The 17,982-nt window shown below is 41.6% G+C and overlaps 2 protein-coding genes across 2 annotated transcripts; one reads left to right on the forward strand and one right to left on the reverse strand.

The window, feature by feature from the left end:
• Nucleotides 1–664: 664 nt before the first annotated feature.
• On the reverse strand, nucleotides 665–9,852 carry LOC108894376 (UDP-N-acetylhexosamine pyrophosphorylase-like; the record flags this gene model as incomplete). Its single annotated transcript, XM_018693011.2, is given in 10 exon segments — nucleotides 665–706; nucleotides 983–1,130; nucleotides 1,133–1,170; nucleotides 2,729–2,869; nucleotides 3,001–3,194; nucleotides 5,851–6,023; nucleotides 6,124–6,299; nucleotides 6,983–7,187; nucleotides 8,475–8,789; nucleotides 9,728–9,852. Coding segments are annotated over 9 exon segments (1,400 nt in total), but the record flags the coding sequence as incomplete, so codon positions are not given.
• Nucleotides 9,853–10,748: 896 nt separating this feature from the next.
• LOC108894375 (UBX domain-containing protein 6) lies at nucleotides 10,749–16,786 on the forward strand. Its single transcript, XM_018693010.2, has 11 exons — nucleotides 10,749–10,957; nucleotides 11,468–11,628; nucleotides 12,361–12,425; nucleotides 12,531–12,659; nucleotides 12,781–12,878; nucleotides 13,013–13,088; nucleotides 13,200–13,284; nucleotides 13,378–13,597; nucleotides 13,797–13,927; nucleotides 14,018–14,166; nucleotides 14,670–16,786. Exons 1-11 carry the CDS (start codon nucleotides 10,875–10,877, stop codon nucleotides 14,793–14,795), a joined length of 1,323 nt encoding a protein of 440 aa, XP_018548526.1. The 5' UTR covers nucleotides 10,749–10,874; the 3' UTR covers nucleotides 14,796–16,786.
• Nucleotides 16,787–17,982: the final 1,196 nt, after the last annotated feature.

Here is a 17,982-nt window from a genome sequence, read left to right on the forward strand (position 1 = left end):
AGATAATCATTACAGATAACAATCACTAATCACACATCAGGTGTTTCAGTAATAATAATAATATAATAAAGGAATAATAAAGGAAAAGCTGAATGATTAAGCAGGAAGCTCACTCTTTAAGAGCCTGAATAACATTCATGGGTGTCATGAATGTTACTGAAGCACATGCTCATAGTTTTAAAAACAAGCTGGTGGATTTAAACTCAAAGGCAAACTAGCAAGCAATGATCAGCTGCCCCCGTCAGAACTATTTCACACACAAATCAAAAGGATTGTGATCTATTGCCATTGTTGCAGTTTGCCATAAAGTACGACTGGAGCCCATTACACAGCATGCAATACATAATATATTAGTAGTAACCATCTGAGGGGAAAATGATCTGTCAGCAGGTCATTATGACTGTACATCATCTGACCGGGACGTTAAGAGCACTGCGTTTTCAGTCGTTTAAACTGATCCTCGCTGTCATTTCCTTCATCACAACTGACTGTGAAGACACAGAGAAATTGCTGCCGCCTGGCATGTGTCCTCTCGGATTCCTGTTTTCAGTGGTAATGAAGGAAAGGGGACATCAAGAATCAGAAGTAGCGTTAACATGTCTGAGAGAGGTAAGAAAGCCAAAACCCCATCACCATGCACTCAGTACTGCAGGGGGATAATTACTTTCTGTTGCCATCATCTGTGACACTGCCTGCTGCTCCGTCTCTGGAAACATTGCACGGGACACACAGGAGCAAGACCAAGCATGAGAGAAAGGGAAGTGAGAGTGTGAGGCTAAAAGAATATGATGTTGCTAACACAACAAAAAAAAGCCAATGAATACAGTTTGTACACAAAGTGTGGAGAGTGTCTGGAAGGTGGGAATGACCACGAGGAACCTGCTTCTGCTTTCATGCTACACATGAAGTGTGTTTGTCCTGTGAAGTGACATGACATGCACAATGGTGTGTTTTAGCTGGCCGGCTGGCTGGTTGTGGTCACCTGGGTATGGCAGGCACGCGTCTGCCGTTCTCGTCGATGAAGTGGCCCCCGGCGTTGAGCACCCAGCGGTGTGGTGGGGACATGAGGGCGTGTCTGGCTGTGGTGGGGGTGTCCTTTCCGTCCTGGCTGTCCGCATTCTTCAGTGGGAGAACTCGTCCTCCCGTAGCACTTCATACACAACAAATGTCCTGTTGGAAACACACGACATCAAATCCGCGCACAGGCAAGGAGCATCAGCACAGACTACCGAGAACTGGAATGAAATAATGTCATTAGGTGATTGATGAACTAAAAGTTAATGAACAACAATTTGATAATTATCCATTTCAAAGCAAACATTCTCAAGTACCAGCCTTTCAAATAGAAGATTTGCTGCTTTCTCTGTTTTATAAGTAAGTAACTGTAAGTTAAGTACTTTGGGTTTTGGACTGTTTGTTAACAAAACAAGCCAGGTGAGGATGTCAGATTGGGCTATGAGAGATTGGCACATTTAACTATTTTCTGACAATAAATAGGTTTATATTCATGAATATGTTAATAAATTGAAAAAAAAAATCATCAATTGTTTATGAGGCAATAAATTGCTAGTAGCTGCCCTGGCTTGCTCTGCATCTCATCAGTCTGTTTGTCGTAATCGAGGCAGATGGTTGGCATGAAAAACTGAATCTTGTTGGCACTGATTATCTGATAATGCAATGACACAAAGCTGAAAACTCAACACAAGTTGATATGGGACAAATTTCAGGTGAATGTGTGAACAAATTTTTCCTGTAATAAGGGCACTGTCCTTGGTTGGAAAAATGTATTCATTCTTTTATAGCTGTTCATAACTTAGTTTGTGTGTCACATGATGCTACACACACTGAGTGTGGTCACTACAGCTCTGGTCCTGCAGGATTGATACACACTAATCAGGCCACATGCTCTGTTACACAATAAAAAGCCACAAAAGATGCATTACATAGTAGAAGCTACTGAAGGATGCATTACCAACACTTGGCCAGTGAACAGCAACAAATGTGCGATGCCCCTGTGAGTAAGACACAGATAATATATGGCACATGTGGCCCCACAACAGACTACGAGAGCCCAGACCAAACAGTACAGAGAGAAGAACAGAAAACAGTGGGACCTTTTAAAAATCGAGCTGCAGAGTGAGTCAGCCCATCTGGATTCTGCTAGAGCTGCCAGTCTGCCAGTCTGGGCACAACTGTAATCCATCTCCTCAGCAACACCAAAAACTATTTCACATCATTTCTCCTTTGAACTACAGTGAATAAACCTTGAAGGAAGCTGGACATGTCTGCAGTGTTTTTCCATCAGTCAATCATTACAGGAATCCTTTCATTAGATGTAAAGTTCTATTAGTAGCAGCCTGACTCAGAGCTGATGTCATGTAACACTGGATGAGGTGGAATGAGTGAACAGCTCATAAACCTCCATCCTCCTGCAAAGAGCCTGGCAGGACCCGGTCTGCTGGACCAGACCTCGGAGCAATGGCATGACAGAGGCTGGTGGATAGGGATTGGGGCTGGAAAAAGTTCATGCATGGAAGGACAGATCAAGGACCAGTCAATATCCAGACTCGGAGGCTTGCCATAAGAACATATGCAAACCAGACACCTCTCAAAAAGAAGCATAAGATATCCATTGTGTTCTTAATACTTTCAGTTTGAGTTATGATGCCTGACACTGTCACACACACACACTCTGTGCCCTCTGTGGAAAAAATGCACTGTAACTCACTTGGCAAACTGGAAGATGTCAAAGACGAATTTTTCCATTTTAATCCCATTTGGTTTGTCTGGTTTGATTAGTTGACCCTGAGTATCCACATATGGGATCTTCTTCTGGGCCACGTGGTGCTGCAGCTTTGGCTCGTACTTCCTGATAGATGAAAATAGGGAAAAAAAAAAGAAAGAGCTTGCTGCACATTTACTGTATGATCATGGTGAGCTGCTTTTCATGCCAGAGGCAACCAGAGCCACAGAAAAATGTTCAGTGAGCATTAGTCTTACTGGACTACATCTCTGAGGAAGGAAAAGCTGAAGAAGTGATTGGCCACGTTTCCTGCATTGAACATCAGTCGACCGTCAGCGCTGCGCTTCTCGGCGGTCGCCAGGGTGATCTCGCTGTACTCCACCACCTGGTAACGCCCATCCACCTTGCAGACCACTCCCACCGCCTCGGTTGGATTGGTTTTCTCCACCACCTGGAAAATTGATTTTATAAGAAATATAAATTGCTGAACAAAAACTGTAGCCAGAAGGAGGAGACAATGAAATTATCAAATTGGTACTTTGGACATTGCCCCTTCAAACTTTCACTTTCTGCGGCCAGAGAGTTAAAGCCTACACCAAATGAAAAAAAAAAAAAAAAACCCTCTCCCCATCTGTTGGTCCTTAATGACAGAGTAGAGTCCTGATGAGGAGGTTGGTGAGCGGGGTGGGGTGAGGGGTAGGAGGGGTGAAGCCACATGAACTGTAGTGGAGCTTAGTAATTTATGATGGGAGGGTGGGACTCTGCTCTGATCTGATCCTTCCATCTCTGCTCCACCGCACAACTCATAATGTCATACAGGAGCAGGGTCTGGATTCAGTCAAATATTTCATTTGATTCTGTGTTAGCTGGAAAACACAGTGAATGTAAAAATTCACTTCAGTGTGGTACTGCCGAAAAATATGGTGCCTAGACGCAGCCAGTCTACAAGAAGTTCAGATGCACAGATCTTACATTTTGAAACAGAAGTTAACTAGTTAACCCAGTTAATGAGATTTTAATGAAGATGTGGAAGCAAAACTGTGACACGATGAACTAGGAAAACCAGGAAACGTGAGGTTGCCATGGTGTTTAATTCATTTCAAAACCTATGCAGGAGAACCTCATGGCAATAATTAGTCACAAATGTCACATCCTGTTGCTCAAGCGGGAGAACAATAACAACATATTTGATCTTGTTACGACCTTAACAACAGTTTCCTAATACTTACAAGCCTGCCCTGTCTGGTTTACTGTTTGAATCTGCCATTGGTGGCATCCTTGGCAACAACAACTCAAACAACTTTTACAACAACAGATCCATGATGTCAAAAGTAATACACCACTCTGTGTTTCACAAGCCAACTGACAAGTAACTTGTAACCCAAGCAACCAAGTGTTTTTTGTAATATCAGCTCAATTTTTCCATCAAAAGTCCCCTCACATTGAGGTCCTTGTCACTGCTAAATCTGTAGAGGATGTGGGCAGTCATGTATCACCTCCTCCTTTGTTTCACTTTAGAGCATTAACACACATGTTTACCCCCACCAGATCCCAACTACTCTGAACAGGCTCCCCAAATCATACAGTCGAAGTCAATATTGCATTTTTGATAAGATATGTAGAATAACAATAATATACCATCAGAAAATATCTATGTTTAAATGGTTTCGATGGTCTTATTTAAAAATCACTCACAGTCTGGACCCATGTTGTCCCTTAGGTTTCAACCATCAAGACTGTATCACATACAGTTTTTGCTTTGTACTGTAGAAATTGTAAGACAGAAAAGATAATGTCTCCATGTATTTGAATATCTTCATCTCATGCTAATTTGGATTTTAGCTTCGTATGGAGTCATGTGTAACTTTGTCTTCGTCTTTTTTGATTCACTAAATATGTAAGAGAGGACAAATCACTGGAATATAAGAAACATTTTTTGCAGATCAATCTCCTTCCTTAACTTATCTCAAACCGACAGACCTGTTCTGAGTCGCTTCCCAACTATTTATTCATGTACAGTATGTTAGCTTTACTTATACATGTTACTACCTACACAAAAATGAAAAGATTATGAAAAAAAAAATGAAGAAAAGTTATAATTAATCATGAAAACTGCTAGTGGAAAGGTTTCCAGTTCAACCACTGTACCCTGAAAAGCATTTTTCCCTCCCCAAAATGAGAGTACACTCTGTCCAAAGAAACTGTTTAGGAAAAAGTGTCATCTTCTCAAAACACTCATGTCATCTGAGACCATGATGAAAAGTGGGGGAAGATTCTGGGCTCAACCCTCAAATTTCCTAGAAAGCTATAATGAATTTACTGCTCAAAAAGACTTCAGGAGGAGACAAAGTGGCCTGTATCGCCACCCAGTGGTGAGCTGCAGGAGGTGCGGCTGAGTAGAAACTCGACAGTTAAAACTGTTGTGACAGCAAACCGACCACACCTCTTAATACAACACTGCAACTCACTCGAGAGATATTATTCTACAGCCATCACTGTAAGGGACCTCCTGGAATTTAACAAACTGGAATGACTGATCAAACTGGATCACATTCAGCATCCATGGCTCGACTGCTGACGTAGTTTGTTCACTTGTTAAGTCACACTTATTACACATTTCAGTATTTGAACTACTAGTATTGACACTTCTTGGCCTCATTTGAGAGGATATATCCATTGAGTGCATTCAAAATGTCATTATGACTTCCTGGACTGATAAAAGATGAGCTTATCAATGTTACAGCCAAGGACCATTCTATCAATCAATTTTATAACAGGAATATAATAAGTCAGCTACTGTGTCAACCTTTGTTAATCTTATTTTTTTGTTTAATGTAGTATCTGATGTACCTGGAAGACTTTTTTACTGCCATGCAGAACACAACTAAGCGTCATTATTATTACAAAAATAAATGTAAAAGTTGCTACCTTATGCAGCATCACAATTCAGGTATTGTGGCGTTAAAAAGTAACACTATGAAACCAAAACATTAGGATCTTTAAAACTGAAATAATAATTCAGTTTCATACCAGAATAGCCCTATAATTCATCTCATGAGCAGCAGAGATCCCAGCTACAGACAGAAAGAGCAGGGGGTATGACCAACCTTAGCTCCACAGTCCGCTCCCTTCTGCACACAGAAACCCACAAAGGCGGGGTCTGCCACTTTGACCAGGATGTTATCTACACAATACACATGGATGAACTTGATCCCCCTCCGCTCCATGTCATCCATGATGCCCTGGTTCCCCAGAGCTCTGTAAAGACCCCCGTTTCCATCTGAGACACAAGCACAGACAGACTTGTTTGAAACACAAGAACTCCACTTGGCTCTCATACACAACCAAAGCCAGAAATCACAAATCCTGAGGGAGCTTACCAGGGGCCATGGAGAGTTTTCCTTTATTCTCCAAGATGATCTTGCCGTTGTAGTCCATGGCTGGAAGCATGCCCTGCTGAAAGAAGATGATGTTGTTCTTGTCTAAGCCAAAGTAGTTATGTTGTGAGAAGAAGTCCTTTGTGGACTCCATCGTCCTCCCACTGGTCATGATGTACCTGAAGGCAACAGAGAAGGAACTTAATACTGATTCATGCACTGTTTATATTCCTTTCTATTTTAAAGATTTTTTTACAAGAGTAAAACAAGTATCTGAGGGAGAGGGGGATACATGCTTAGTAAAATAATTCCAAGTAAATAAAAATCTTCTTCTTCAGAGGCCATTCACAAAAACAAGACTTAAAACTAAGCTGACCTCTCCCCCAGACAGGAACATAAAAGGTTCAACTATATGGCAGACAATAAAAAAGAAACAGCTTCCTTACAGAATCCAAGCTACTGACCATTATATCATTCTTCCATTTCAGACATAAGCTTCAGTTACTGTTAATCCCTAACTGCAGCGTTATAAAGACTTTGTGCACTCCACTGCCTTCCTGGTATCTCTATCATTCAAACCCTCCCTGCTCCACAGGGAACTAATCTGTTTCCAGTAACATAACTCTCTTGATTAAGTTTCCTTTGATGCTCACAGTGATTTGACCCAGTTAGTCGACATGCAAACACAACTGGGACAAATGTTTTTAGCTCTTCTTAAATGAATAAAGACACAGTATTTCATCGCTTAGATCTGTTTATTTTTCGCAAATAATGCAGCAGATTCAGCTGAAAGGCTCAGTAACTAAAATGCCTTAGTCAACTCTTCCAAAATAACCTCCCAAAGCACAACACAATGTCTTACCAGGGAATACAGCACTTGATTTTGTGCTTCTGCTCAGCCAGCTGTTGCAGTTTCAGAATGCGTTCAGCCTGGATCTGAAAGAGGGTTTTGTGGGATGGCAGCCCCACGTCGTACATGCCTTTGGGGTAAGAGACCCCTAGTCTGGTTCCTTGGCCTCCAGCCAGCAGCAGGGCCGCAACTTTACTCTGAGAGACGCACTGAAGACCTGAAGGGGCACAGAGCAGAACAGTTTGAGCTGTTAAACAGTAACATTAACATCAGATTACTTAAGAGTATGTGTCCTTTAAAGTCTATTTAAGACAGCAAAACATATCTACAGTATGTCTATACACTGATATGATGGAATATGATCTCAATTTACCAGTACAATATCTAATCTCTAATGATGGCCATAGTGCAGCCTTATTGTCTTTGTAAGAACATCTTAGATAAATAACAACAAACCGAAACAATGCTGATACAATTTATTAATAAAATTTAATAAGCAGTTGCCCAACATTTTATGACAAGTCCTACAGGACTTTAGCAATGTTACATACTAAATTAGCTCTGAACTGAAATCTAATAACCCTGCCCATGCATCTGATTGCCTTTATTGTGGTCCATTGGTTCAATGGTTTATAATGGTTCCAGTTCATATTACATAAACTCCTGCTACGTGACTTAATATCCAAACTCTTCCTTCTTGTGAGTGCCATAAGACATAGTTTATACCCATATACTGGGCGGGGGCCTGCTAGACTTTGACTACATTCACAGACCTACAAACACACTCACTTATACACACACACCACACCCTGTACACAGATTTGGTCCCAACAAGGCAGGATGACCTCATGAACGAGGGTCAAGCAGCAACTCTATTTACGTCAGGCCCAAATTAAAACCAGATGTTCTCCTCTGCCTACCTCCACTGTCATCCTCCCCCAGGAAAAAAAAATCTCACTGAATGGTCAGACCCCCACTGCAAGAGGGATTGCGTAAAGCATAATGAACAATGCAAGCTGACTTACTCATGTTTCAAATCTACGCTGGAGACTGAGACTGGGAGTAGTTTGTGAGTTTTGAAAACCACACAGCAGGAAAATGGGGAGTTTCTGATGCTACTCAGTTGGGACTTTGGGATAAGCTGTTACATAAGCACACAGACCCATCTTTATATCATAGCATCTGGGTTTCAGTGTGATGTTTTAATCCCCTCTAGGCTTCCCAGGCTGATACCAGAAAATCTCTCCTGTCACCTGTGAGCAATCATTGGGTATTTGAAAGAACAAAACTTAATTGCTAGGCTGCAGTCTCTCTAGATAATATTGTGCATGCAGTAACTAGGCTAGTCTTGTTTAACAACTGATAATTGCACCCATCTCTCTCTGACTGTATGACACTGTAATAAATCCAATAAAACACTGCCATTATAACATAAAGCAGACTATCAGGGAGTAGCTGCATGAATAAATATTCTGTGGGCAGTAACACTTTCAAAGGTGCTCACCTACTAGCTCCCAGTCTTTGAGACTCTCCCTGTCCCTCGTCACACTCCCTAGCACCTCCCGGGGCACCGGCTCCATGCGGGCGTCCATCTTCTCATGTTTGCTGCTGCCGGACGTCTCCATGGCGTTCTTGAAGAATCCACTGATCTCTTTAAAGTCCATCCCCTGGAGGTCGTGGGTCAAGTCGACCTGCTCCTCAGGGCTCAGGTCATTCCAGAACTGCAGGAGGTGAGACTGGCCGGCTTCAGCCAACCTCTGGGTGAGTCCGCTGGTGCTGGGGTCCATGATCAACAGTGGTTTTGATTAAGTCTGCCACACTGAAACACAGACAAAAACATGGGATGAGAGGTGAGGTCATTTCCTGGAGGAGATCATTTGATTACATTAAGGAGGAAACTACATGAATTCATTCACAAGGAAAGGAATTTGATATTCCTCAAAGTTACACACCTGGTACCTGGCCATAATGAAGGAGGATAACGTTTACAGCATTTGGTTGATGGCTGGTTGAAATATTTTTTGGTGGGTGGAGTTGTTTTTTTTGTAAATTGGACTCATGACCTTAGTATTCCTACAATCCTCCCTGGCAACTGCTGGTAAGACTAGTGCAACCAGTGGCAATATGTGACATTTGCATTTTAAACAGGAACTGTATGTAAACGCATAATTTAAGTAATTGCCGTAAGGATAAAGTTCACTCTTTGTTTGAACCAACACCCACAATGAGCAGCTTGCTGGACCAGGAAATCCTCACAATATTACTGGAGGGGACTTTTTAACATTTGAATGGGATGCTGAGGGCAACAGTAACATACGCCCATTGATTTACTTGAAAGTGCTAGCTGTCAGACATTAACCATAATATAATTCAGATTTTAAATATTAATAAATCGTTCAGATTTTAGGTCTTCGGGAGGTTTTGTCAAGTTTCACAGAGGATTTTAAAGTTAAGGCTATTCTCCCCACCAAAACACAGCAAGCATGCCTCAATGAACTCTCAGCAGAGACATAGCGTGGTGAAATGAGTCAGATTGCTGTTACTACACGCTACCATTCACAATAAGACTGAATTTCTGTCTATCGTCTGGCTGAGTTACATTTATCAGTCACCGTGGTTAGCCGTTGTCTTCAGCAGGAGCAGCACGCGACTGACAGCGGCAACAACCGGAGCAGAGCAGATGCTAGCAGCTATCCGTCTAACTATCAACTCAGTGAAAACGTTAAAGATATTATGAATGAAATATTCAAGTCTCACCTCTCTCAAGCACTCCTCTGGGCTTCAAGACCATTAATGCCAGTGTCTGAGAGGTTTCTGGTACTGGTTACGACGCCTCCCAACCGGACTACACCTCCTGCTACGTCACGTTTGACGTGGCACTACCGGCGGCGCTGGGAACGTGTGTGTGTACGGCTGCTTTCAGGTGATCCTCGTAAATTTAAGTTGTCCCAATGTCAGAGAGAGCTTTGGCTGTGCAGAAATTCTGGACAGATTTGGAAGACTGCTTATTAGAGAAGCAAAATGTCAACAGAGGTGGAAAGTAACATTTACTCTAGTTTGCTTACATACAGTTTTCAGGTACTTGTAATTTACAAAGGGGAATATTTACATGTTTGAAATATTTTATACCACTACTATTGCATCTTTTGAGCACCTTAGTTACTGGTTGCTTTTTGGAGTAACACTGTACATTTAAAATTTATTTACCTTCATTCTGACCAGCTGCAACAAGAAAACGCCACGTTTGCATCGATCACATCACGTTATGTCACATCAAGTCAGAACAGTTACATGAGGTCACATGAGAATGCACCTGAAGACAACACATAGCAACCATCGAATTCTCTACTCTCCTCACGTCACTGCCTACGGTCATAACCATTATAGGAACTTTGTTATGGTGACATCATCTCATCTTGGGGTTTCATCCATGTAGGTATTGTGAGAACTGACTGTACAGGAGCTCTTTGAGTAACTGCTCAGTCAGGATGCACATGTATCACAGTTTGTGGATATGATAGCATAAAGTGAAGGGCCTGATCCACAGGGGCTATGAAAAATAAGAGAGGACGTGCTTGACGGCAGAGTGGTAACAGACAGTGCTGAGCGCACTTGTTTGCACTGGACAAGCTGAAAAAGAGCGACCATGTATTTGTTCAGAATAACTATGATCTTGCTACGTTTGGTCAGTCACTCAAGTATCCACGAGACAATCATTTAATAAATAACACTATATCCTTTTTATTCCTCAGTGTTCAACTCAGCCACACGGTGGCGACACGGCCATCTTCGAGGCGGAAACAGTTTGCAGTCATCAGGTACAATATTGTTTTGGTCCTCCTCCTAGCTTAGACAGCTAGGTGCTCTGTTTCATCTGCCACATTTCTACTGACTGCTCAAGGAAATGAAGAAGCTTTTCGATGATTTTAAGAGAGACATTAAATTTAAATCCGCAGGACCTGGAAAAAAGCTAACAGAAGATACCAGGCAAGTAGCGAACTTTTCACAGCTGTTACAGTGCTAACCACAGCTAGCTACATAGCTAACTAGCCAACGGTTTGCAAAATCGAGCTAGCTGACAGCTAGCTGCTGGTCGTTAATTATTACTGGGCCGTTATTGGTGTGTTGTTAAGCTGTTGAGCAGTGATTTTCATTGTGTGCGAGTATAGCTTGTAATGTCTATCACTGTTAGCAGATTGATTACATAATACTCAGGACAGTGGGAGGCGCCCATCTAATTTCAGGGCAGCTAACAGTTAATCCTTGACCAAGCTCATTTAGCCGATGGTCTGAGTAACGTAAATTGACCTCTCAACGTTGACTAGGCGACCCAGGATTAAACTGTTCATTAGATAATTGGCTATATCAGTGTCAGTGTTGTCGTTAGCAAATGAAATACTCTGGGTTAGCTTTTATTTGGGGAGGGCGACCTAGGGCCCAGCGTTAGGTCATAACATGTCTCCTTAACTTCGCTTTTCTGTCCTCATAACTCCACAGTACCAAGCCGGAGGTGTCGCAGAGCAGCTCCAGTGCCAAGCAGCAGAACCGCTATGCTCCCAGTGAAGGAGCTCAGAGGGCTGGAGCCGCAGCTCTGGCCAGGATTGAACAGCAGTCACGGCCGAAGGTCCACACCTCTCACGACGCCATCAGGAACCAGGGTGAGACATGACAGCCGTAACATTACAGTGATTCACTCTGGGTGGTGTCTGAAGCCAGACTTTTATTGTTTTTGGATAATGGGACATGAATGCTTTGAGTAAAGTTGCTTTGGTTAAGTCATTACATGCAGTTGTGGTAAAAGGCTTGGGGACATGGAGCCTTATTCAGATTAGGGTGAGAGGTTTTGATAATGAAAACATACAGTAGTTATAATTTAAGATGCAAGTTATGGATTGGCCATTGCCACCAGACTGTTGGTCATAGAAAGTCACACTCATGTGACTCCAGTACTAATTTTACTCATAGTATTTGAACCAATTGTGTGACTGTGTGTTTGTGGACTTCTACTGGAATACAAATTGAAAGTTAACAACAGACAAAAACTGTTGTAGCCTCTTGTTGAAAGCCACTTAATGACCATTAAAAAGGCTTTTCTGCTTTGTGGAAAATACATGTCATTACAATTCTTTGCACATCTAGGATAACTGAGATTGCTGACATTAACTTAAAAACCATATTACTGCATCCCTGAGCCTGGTGGTCTTTTTTTTTTTTTAGTGCCTATGATCAGTCCACAATTATAAAAGTGTAGTGGTTTTTCTTTGGCCAGTAGTCCATTTTTTCTGTGTGTTAGACTGCTAGCTAAGGGTTTGATTATCTGTTGATTATGCTAAATACACGGGTCACTAGAAGAGACATATAATTGTGTGACTTTCTGTATGTGCTTGTAGTCAAAAGAGAACTGGAGGCAGAGGCAGCTTCATTGGCTGAGAAAGATAAGGCAGCAGTAGCAGAGGTATGTACAGTATGACACTGATTTGTCGGGTTAAATCAAGGTCTCTGAAGTGACACTATCAAGATTATATCCGGCTCATGGTGATGAATGACAATTTCTCTCCAGGAATCCAAAGTGCCAGTGAAAGATCCCGCCTGTCTTTCAGTGTCAGGTGTGTATTTCACCTGTCCACTAACGGGGGCCACTTTAACTAAGAGTGAGAGGGAAATACACATTAAAGAGGCCATTTTAATGGTACGTCCTAAGATATCATCATTTGTTCTTGTTGTGGTTGAGATTAGAATGTGTTTGAAACACACTAATGCCAATTGAAATGATGTACTGTTAATAAAACATACTGTGTCTTCACTGTCAGCGGTTTGAGGAGGATGCAGTTGAGGCCTCTGTTATGATGATCCATACGTTTAACAAAGACAGAGAGAAAGTGAAAGCTGCTGTGGACATCATAAGCAAGTAAGACACTTTGAGTGACTGATAATAATACTAATCACTGTTGAAAGATTATGTTTAACTAGGGATGATCTCCTCATTGACATAATATTTTAAAGAATGCTGTTTTTCATATTTCTTTATTGTTTTTTCAACAGGTATGTCGATAATATATGTAAGTGTCCCTCAGAGGAGAAATACAGGAAGATTAAACTCAGCAACAAGGTGTTCCAGGTGAGTAAGAAAGTAGAGTCCTAGTATTTTTTTTTATCCAATTTTATTTTTTGACCTAGAACTAATAATATCTTGATCAATTTTATGGAATCCCTTTGTTTTTTTTTTCAGGAGAAAGTACGTTCTGTGGAGGGCAGTAGAGAGTTCCTGCAGGCCTTGGGCTTCACAAGCATTATGCTTCCTGTAGAGGGTCAAGGTAAATTAATCTTGCCACTTCTGAGGAATATCAGCAGGGTATTTTGTTTGTCATTACGTATTTTCACTTGTCCTCACCTTTCCTGGAGATCAGAGGAGGAAGAGGAGTTCCTCGTGCTACCAGAGCAGAGTTCCGACGCCCTGGAGTTGATGAAGGAGAGGAGGGATCGTCTTCAGAGAGGAGAGCCGGTCAGAGCTCAGCTGGACAGACAGCCCCAAGCTTTCAGACCCTCTCCCAACGCCCAACGCTTCGAGCTGCCGCCAGAGTTCTACAACCTGACGGCAGAGGAGCTCAAGAGGGAGCAACAGCAGAGGTACAGACGCCCTCTTAATAAATGTTCCAGTCTACGCTGTAGTAACTGGATTTATTGATAAACAATATTGATTGTTTGGCTATTAGACTGTACATTGCAACAGATTTTTGTGAATTGGTGGAGACGCCATCAAAGGAGGCTAACATTTTAGAGAACCTGCACCCAGTGTTTCTTTGTGTGTGTTGTGTGTGTTTCTCAGGAGTGATTTGGTGGAGAAGAACGCCATGCTGCGCACAAAAGCCATGAGGGAGAAGGAGGAGCAGAGGGAGAGAAGGAAATACAACTACACCCTGCTCAGGATCAGACTGCCTGATGGAAACCTGCTACAAGGTAAGAAACTTCCAGGTTGTTAAAAACCTGGAGAACGTTGGTTTTTCATACAGATGGTAATGACTCGGTAAAAACTATTTGTGATTTCAGGCACCTTTTATGCGTGGGACCGGCTGCCTGTGTTGTTTGGGTTTGTACGGGAGTCCCTGGTGGACGGCTGGCAGCCATTTGAGCTCATTGCTCCTGGAGGTCAGAAACTAGAGGAGGCTGAGGAAGTCGCTCTCGCAGAGCGTAACTTGGTGAGTGAAAATCAGGGACATCTCATGAAAGCGGCCTACTTAAAGCAATGTATCTAACTTACATTAATTTATCATGTATTATTTATTTTTGGTGCATGACATTCTTTAGATTATCACCAGGTTTTTCTACTATAAACAATGAAAAGACAGAAACCACCAGTGAATTCATCTATCTAACAAGTGCTGTCTGTGCTGCCCAAGTCTGACTCAGCTGTTTGCCTCAGAGCTCCATTGCTATTGAAAAATGATTAGAAACACATCAGTGAGCCACCCTGATGTCCCCAGCAAATGTAGAGTTTGTGGCGGTTTGAGCAATGTTTGTGAAAAACTGCAGTGGGCATCTGTGTTGTTATCATTTACCGAGTACATTACTGAAACAAACGATCAAACATAGTATCAGTAGTGACAATAATTGTGTTACAGTGTTGTTTTTTATGCCATCCTATATGTGCAGTTTCCTCTGGTCAGCTAATGTGTACGTATGTCTGCATGTTTTCTCTCAGGTCCCTGCAGCTCTGCTCACTTTTGCCTGGGATGCAGCTGTGCAGGCAGATATTGCAGCTGCAGGTGGGAAGAACCCCACCCTTCTCAAACCAGAGCTGCTGGAAACCATTCGAACCCTGAACTGAGCAGACGTGCCCCTGAACTCTCCCTGCTACCTTCCTCCCTGGCACAACAGCGGTGAAATTGCTCCTTACAAACAACTAGTGATGTGTATTTTTACAAATGCTAACTTAAGTCATTAGCAGTGATAGACTAGGGGCAACTTCACCCTGACGCGCTTGTTTTGCTGAGCATCCCCTTATCTCTCCGCTGTGGGGATAATGTCCCCCTACAGTCTATCTCAGCAGCACATTCTGTTGAAAGACGCACTGCTAACAGATTTAAGGAGAAAGCAAGGGACAAGTGTTGTTTTGTGATGCATCCTGAATGTACATGCTGTGTAGTGAACAGACTCAGTGGCAACAGTCCTCCGTGCTCTACCCCACAGTCAACCAGTCAGGTATACTTCATGTGGCATGTTGAGAGACCTTGTTTTAACTGTGTCACCTTTTCCTCCTGATTTTGTTTCAAGGTAAACAGTCTATCTTGCTTACATAACAGTTACATTATATAGAGTGTACATCTTTGACTGCACAGTCACTTAGAAGAAAATCAACAATAGTGAAGGCAAGTAAAGCTGGTCAGGTACTATTGTTGAATCATACTTAGTATCTCAGCACCTACAGTAGGTCCTGCTGGGTGTCAGCGCACTGGCTTTACTGGAGATTTGAAATACTCTACGTTTTGTTTGGCAAAGTTCAAGGTTAACTCAGTGTTTTGTCTGTCAACTGATGAATGGCTGATCTGATTTGGTCTGATATGAGTCTGGCTCCAATACTGTAAACATAAGCTTCTGTCACTCGTTTGTCCTCTTCTCTGCAGTGGCCTTGCACTCCTGACTGTTGTACATCTGGCTTTGGTGGATGCTTCAATAATTAAAACGTCAAATGTAGTGAATATGTATGAGCACAAGCCCAGAATCACAAATCATGAATCAAACCTGTTTTTTCTGGATAGTTTGACTTCAAACCAAGGTCCAAAGCTGGAGCAAATATTTACAGATAAGGGCCTCAATCTACAAAGTTTTGTTAGAGTGTTAGCCATGTGCTGTCAACCAAAATATTTTCTTCTATTTTACCAGTATGAAGCACTTTTAAGGATTATTTTAAACACTAGGAGGAGAGTTCACTAAATATGGCATTACAACTACTCACTACTCAAGCGATAAATGGTTTAACTGTAGAGGCTCACTGCAGAAACTTCATGTAACCAACTTGCTCTAGCATGCAGGCAGTCATTAGTTACAAGTCTGTTAAAACTGGCAGCATGGAATCCTGTTGTCCTGGTAGTGGTGGTTTTAATTAATCTTGAGTCTTGCATTTGTTTGTATCAAACACATTTCCTTTGGATAAAAAAGGGTATATATTTCACAGTGGGAGTAGTGACACCTACCATTTCACAGCATCCAGTAAATGTCTTAGATCCACCTTTTTCCCTGGAATGAAGGTTAATACATTTGTTTTGGTGGCAGTTTTGCTGTATGAGAATATACGTATACACCAGGCAAATCTGTAAGAGCTAATTATAGATTATATTTTCTCCTTCTTGTGGTTGGTTAAGATGACAACAACCTACCTCTCACCACTCATCTAATACATCCCAAGTGAGTTGTACACAAACATGCAACAGTAACAGATCTTTGAAGTTGTGTTTTTGTTTGGTCACCACCTTAAACCAGTATCAGTATCATTTATTCACCAAAAACAAATATCTTGTAACTGTTGCCTGTTTAGAAACAAGCGGATGTCAAGTATCTGTTTCATGCAGAATCTGATACAGTCCCACCATGAGCGAGGCCAAGTCAGCCATAAGAAACATTTCTGCACTCCACGGGTGTTCAGTGGAAGGGTGTAATTGTAATTTATCAGCATTGTAACCTTATTAAAATAATCAGTGAGCAGTTGTAATCTGTCCAGATGTTCTGAGTTGTGTTCTGTTGCTTTTTAACCTGCCTGTTCTAAAGATCACTTGAACTCTTCATCTTCAGTTTTGTTTAATAAACATAATTATGAGGCAACTCTGTGTCAAATTCCAGTCTGTACCTAAAGGGTAACTACAAACACAACATTCTGTGTATACAACAACCATTACAATGCTGAAGTCCCTAAAGAGCTTTATTAAAGACAAACCAAGATCTTTAAAACACCAGATTTAACAGTTAGCATATTGTGAAATGTCTGACACATATGAGCATGTAATGTTAAAGTAATGGACGGCTTCTTTGTTGCTCCATCGCTGTTGTTTATCAAGATACAAATTACTGGTGTATTACTGGTAATACACTGCCTTTTGAAGGCGTTCATCTGACTTTTGTTATGTAACAGTGAATCAATTGCAATGTCAATCAACAACAATCACTACCAGTGATTAAATAAACTATTTGGTTTAAATTTTGTGAAAATACAACTGATTGCAAACCTTCCTGAATGTCACTCATAAAAGTGGAAGAAAGTTCTACTGTTTGAATAGACTAAATTTGAGCTTTGAGCTGAAACACTTGATAGCTGCAACTCTACACATCAGCAGAATCTACACCATGAAACTTGGTGGTAGATTCATGATGTGTGAACGCCTCTGTGTAGCTGAACCAGCAGCAAAGCCCAGAAATCCTCCAATCACATTCCAGACATCAGTTCAATTATTTCAGTTTAGCAAATGATGGGGGGATAATTGCAGCTTTTGTGTGTTCAGTCAGACTAATTCAGTGCACAGCAGGTAAACTGAACATGTAAAGATGTGAAATGTGTCTTACACAGGCTTACAATTGAAAAACGTGTAAAGCACAGCGACCAGTAGCAAATGAAGTATTAGTGGGGTTTAAAGGGAGCAGTTCTTTCAAGAAAAGTCAATTTTCCCTTTATTTACTATAAAATGCCAAAGTCCTTTCCAAGAAACCTCAGAGGAAAATACCTGTAAAATAAAGTGTTACCAACAGTGCACAGTTGTGCAGAAATGATTTAGACCTATTCACATAGATTCAAGCTGTAACTGTTGATAAAGACCAAATATGGACTTCAGTGGTTGAATACTTGCTACTGTTTAACAGGCAAAAAAAGCCATATTACATCCACTTTTGAACAGTTACTGTTGTTGTCCAGTCACTGTTAAAACATATTATTCTGACCTAAAACAGCAGTACAGTTCCTGTTTGAATGATGATAGCGTCATGTTATCAAAGGCACCCAGATGAAGGGGCGAGGAATGAACGGAATA

Source organism: Lates calcarifer, unplaced genomic scaffold, assembly GCF_001640805.2.
Source record: "Lates calcarifer isolate ASB-BC8 unplaced genomic scaffold, TLL_Latcal_v3 _unitig_321_quiver_1140, whole genome shotgun sequence".
NCBI lineage: Eukaryota > Metazoa > Chordata > Actinopteri > Centropomidae > Lates > Lates calcarifer.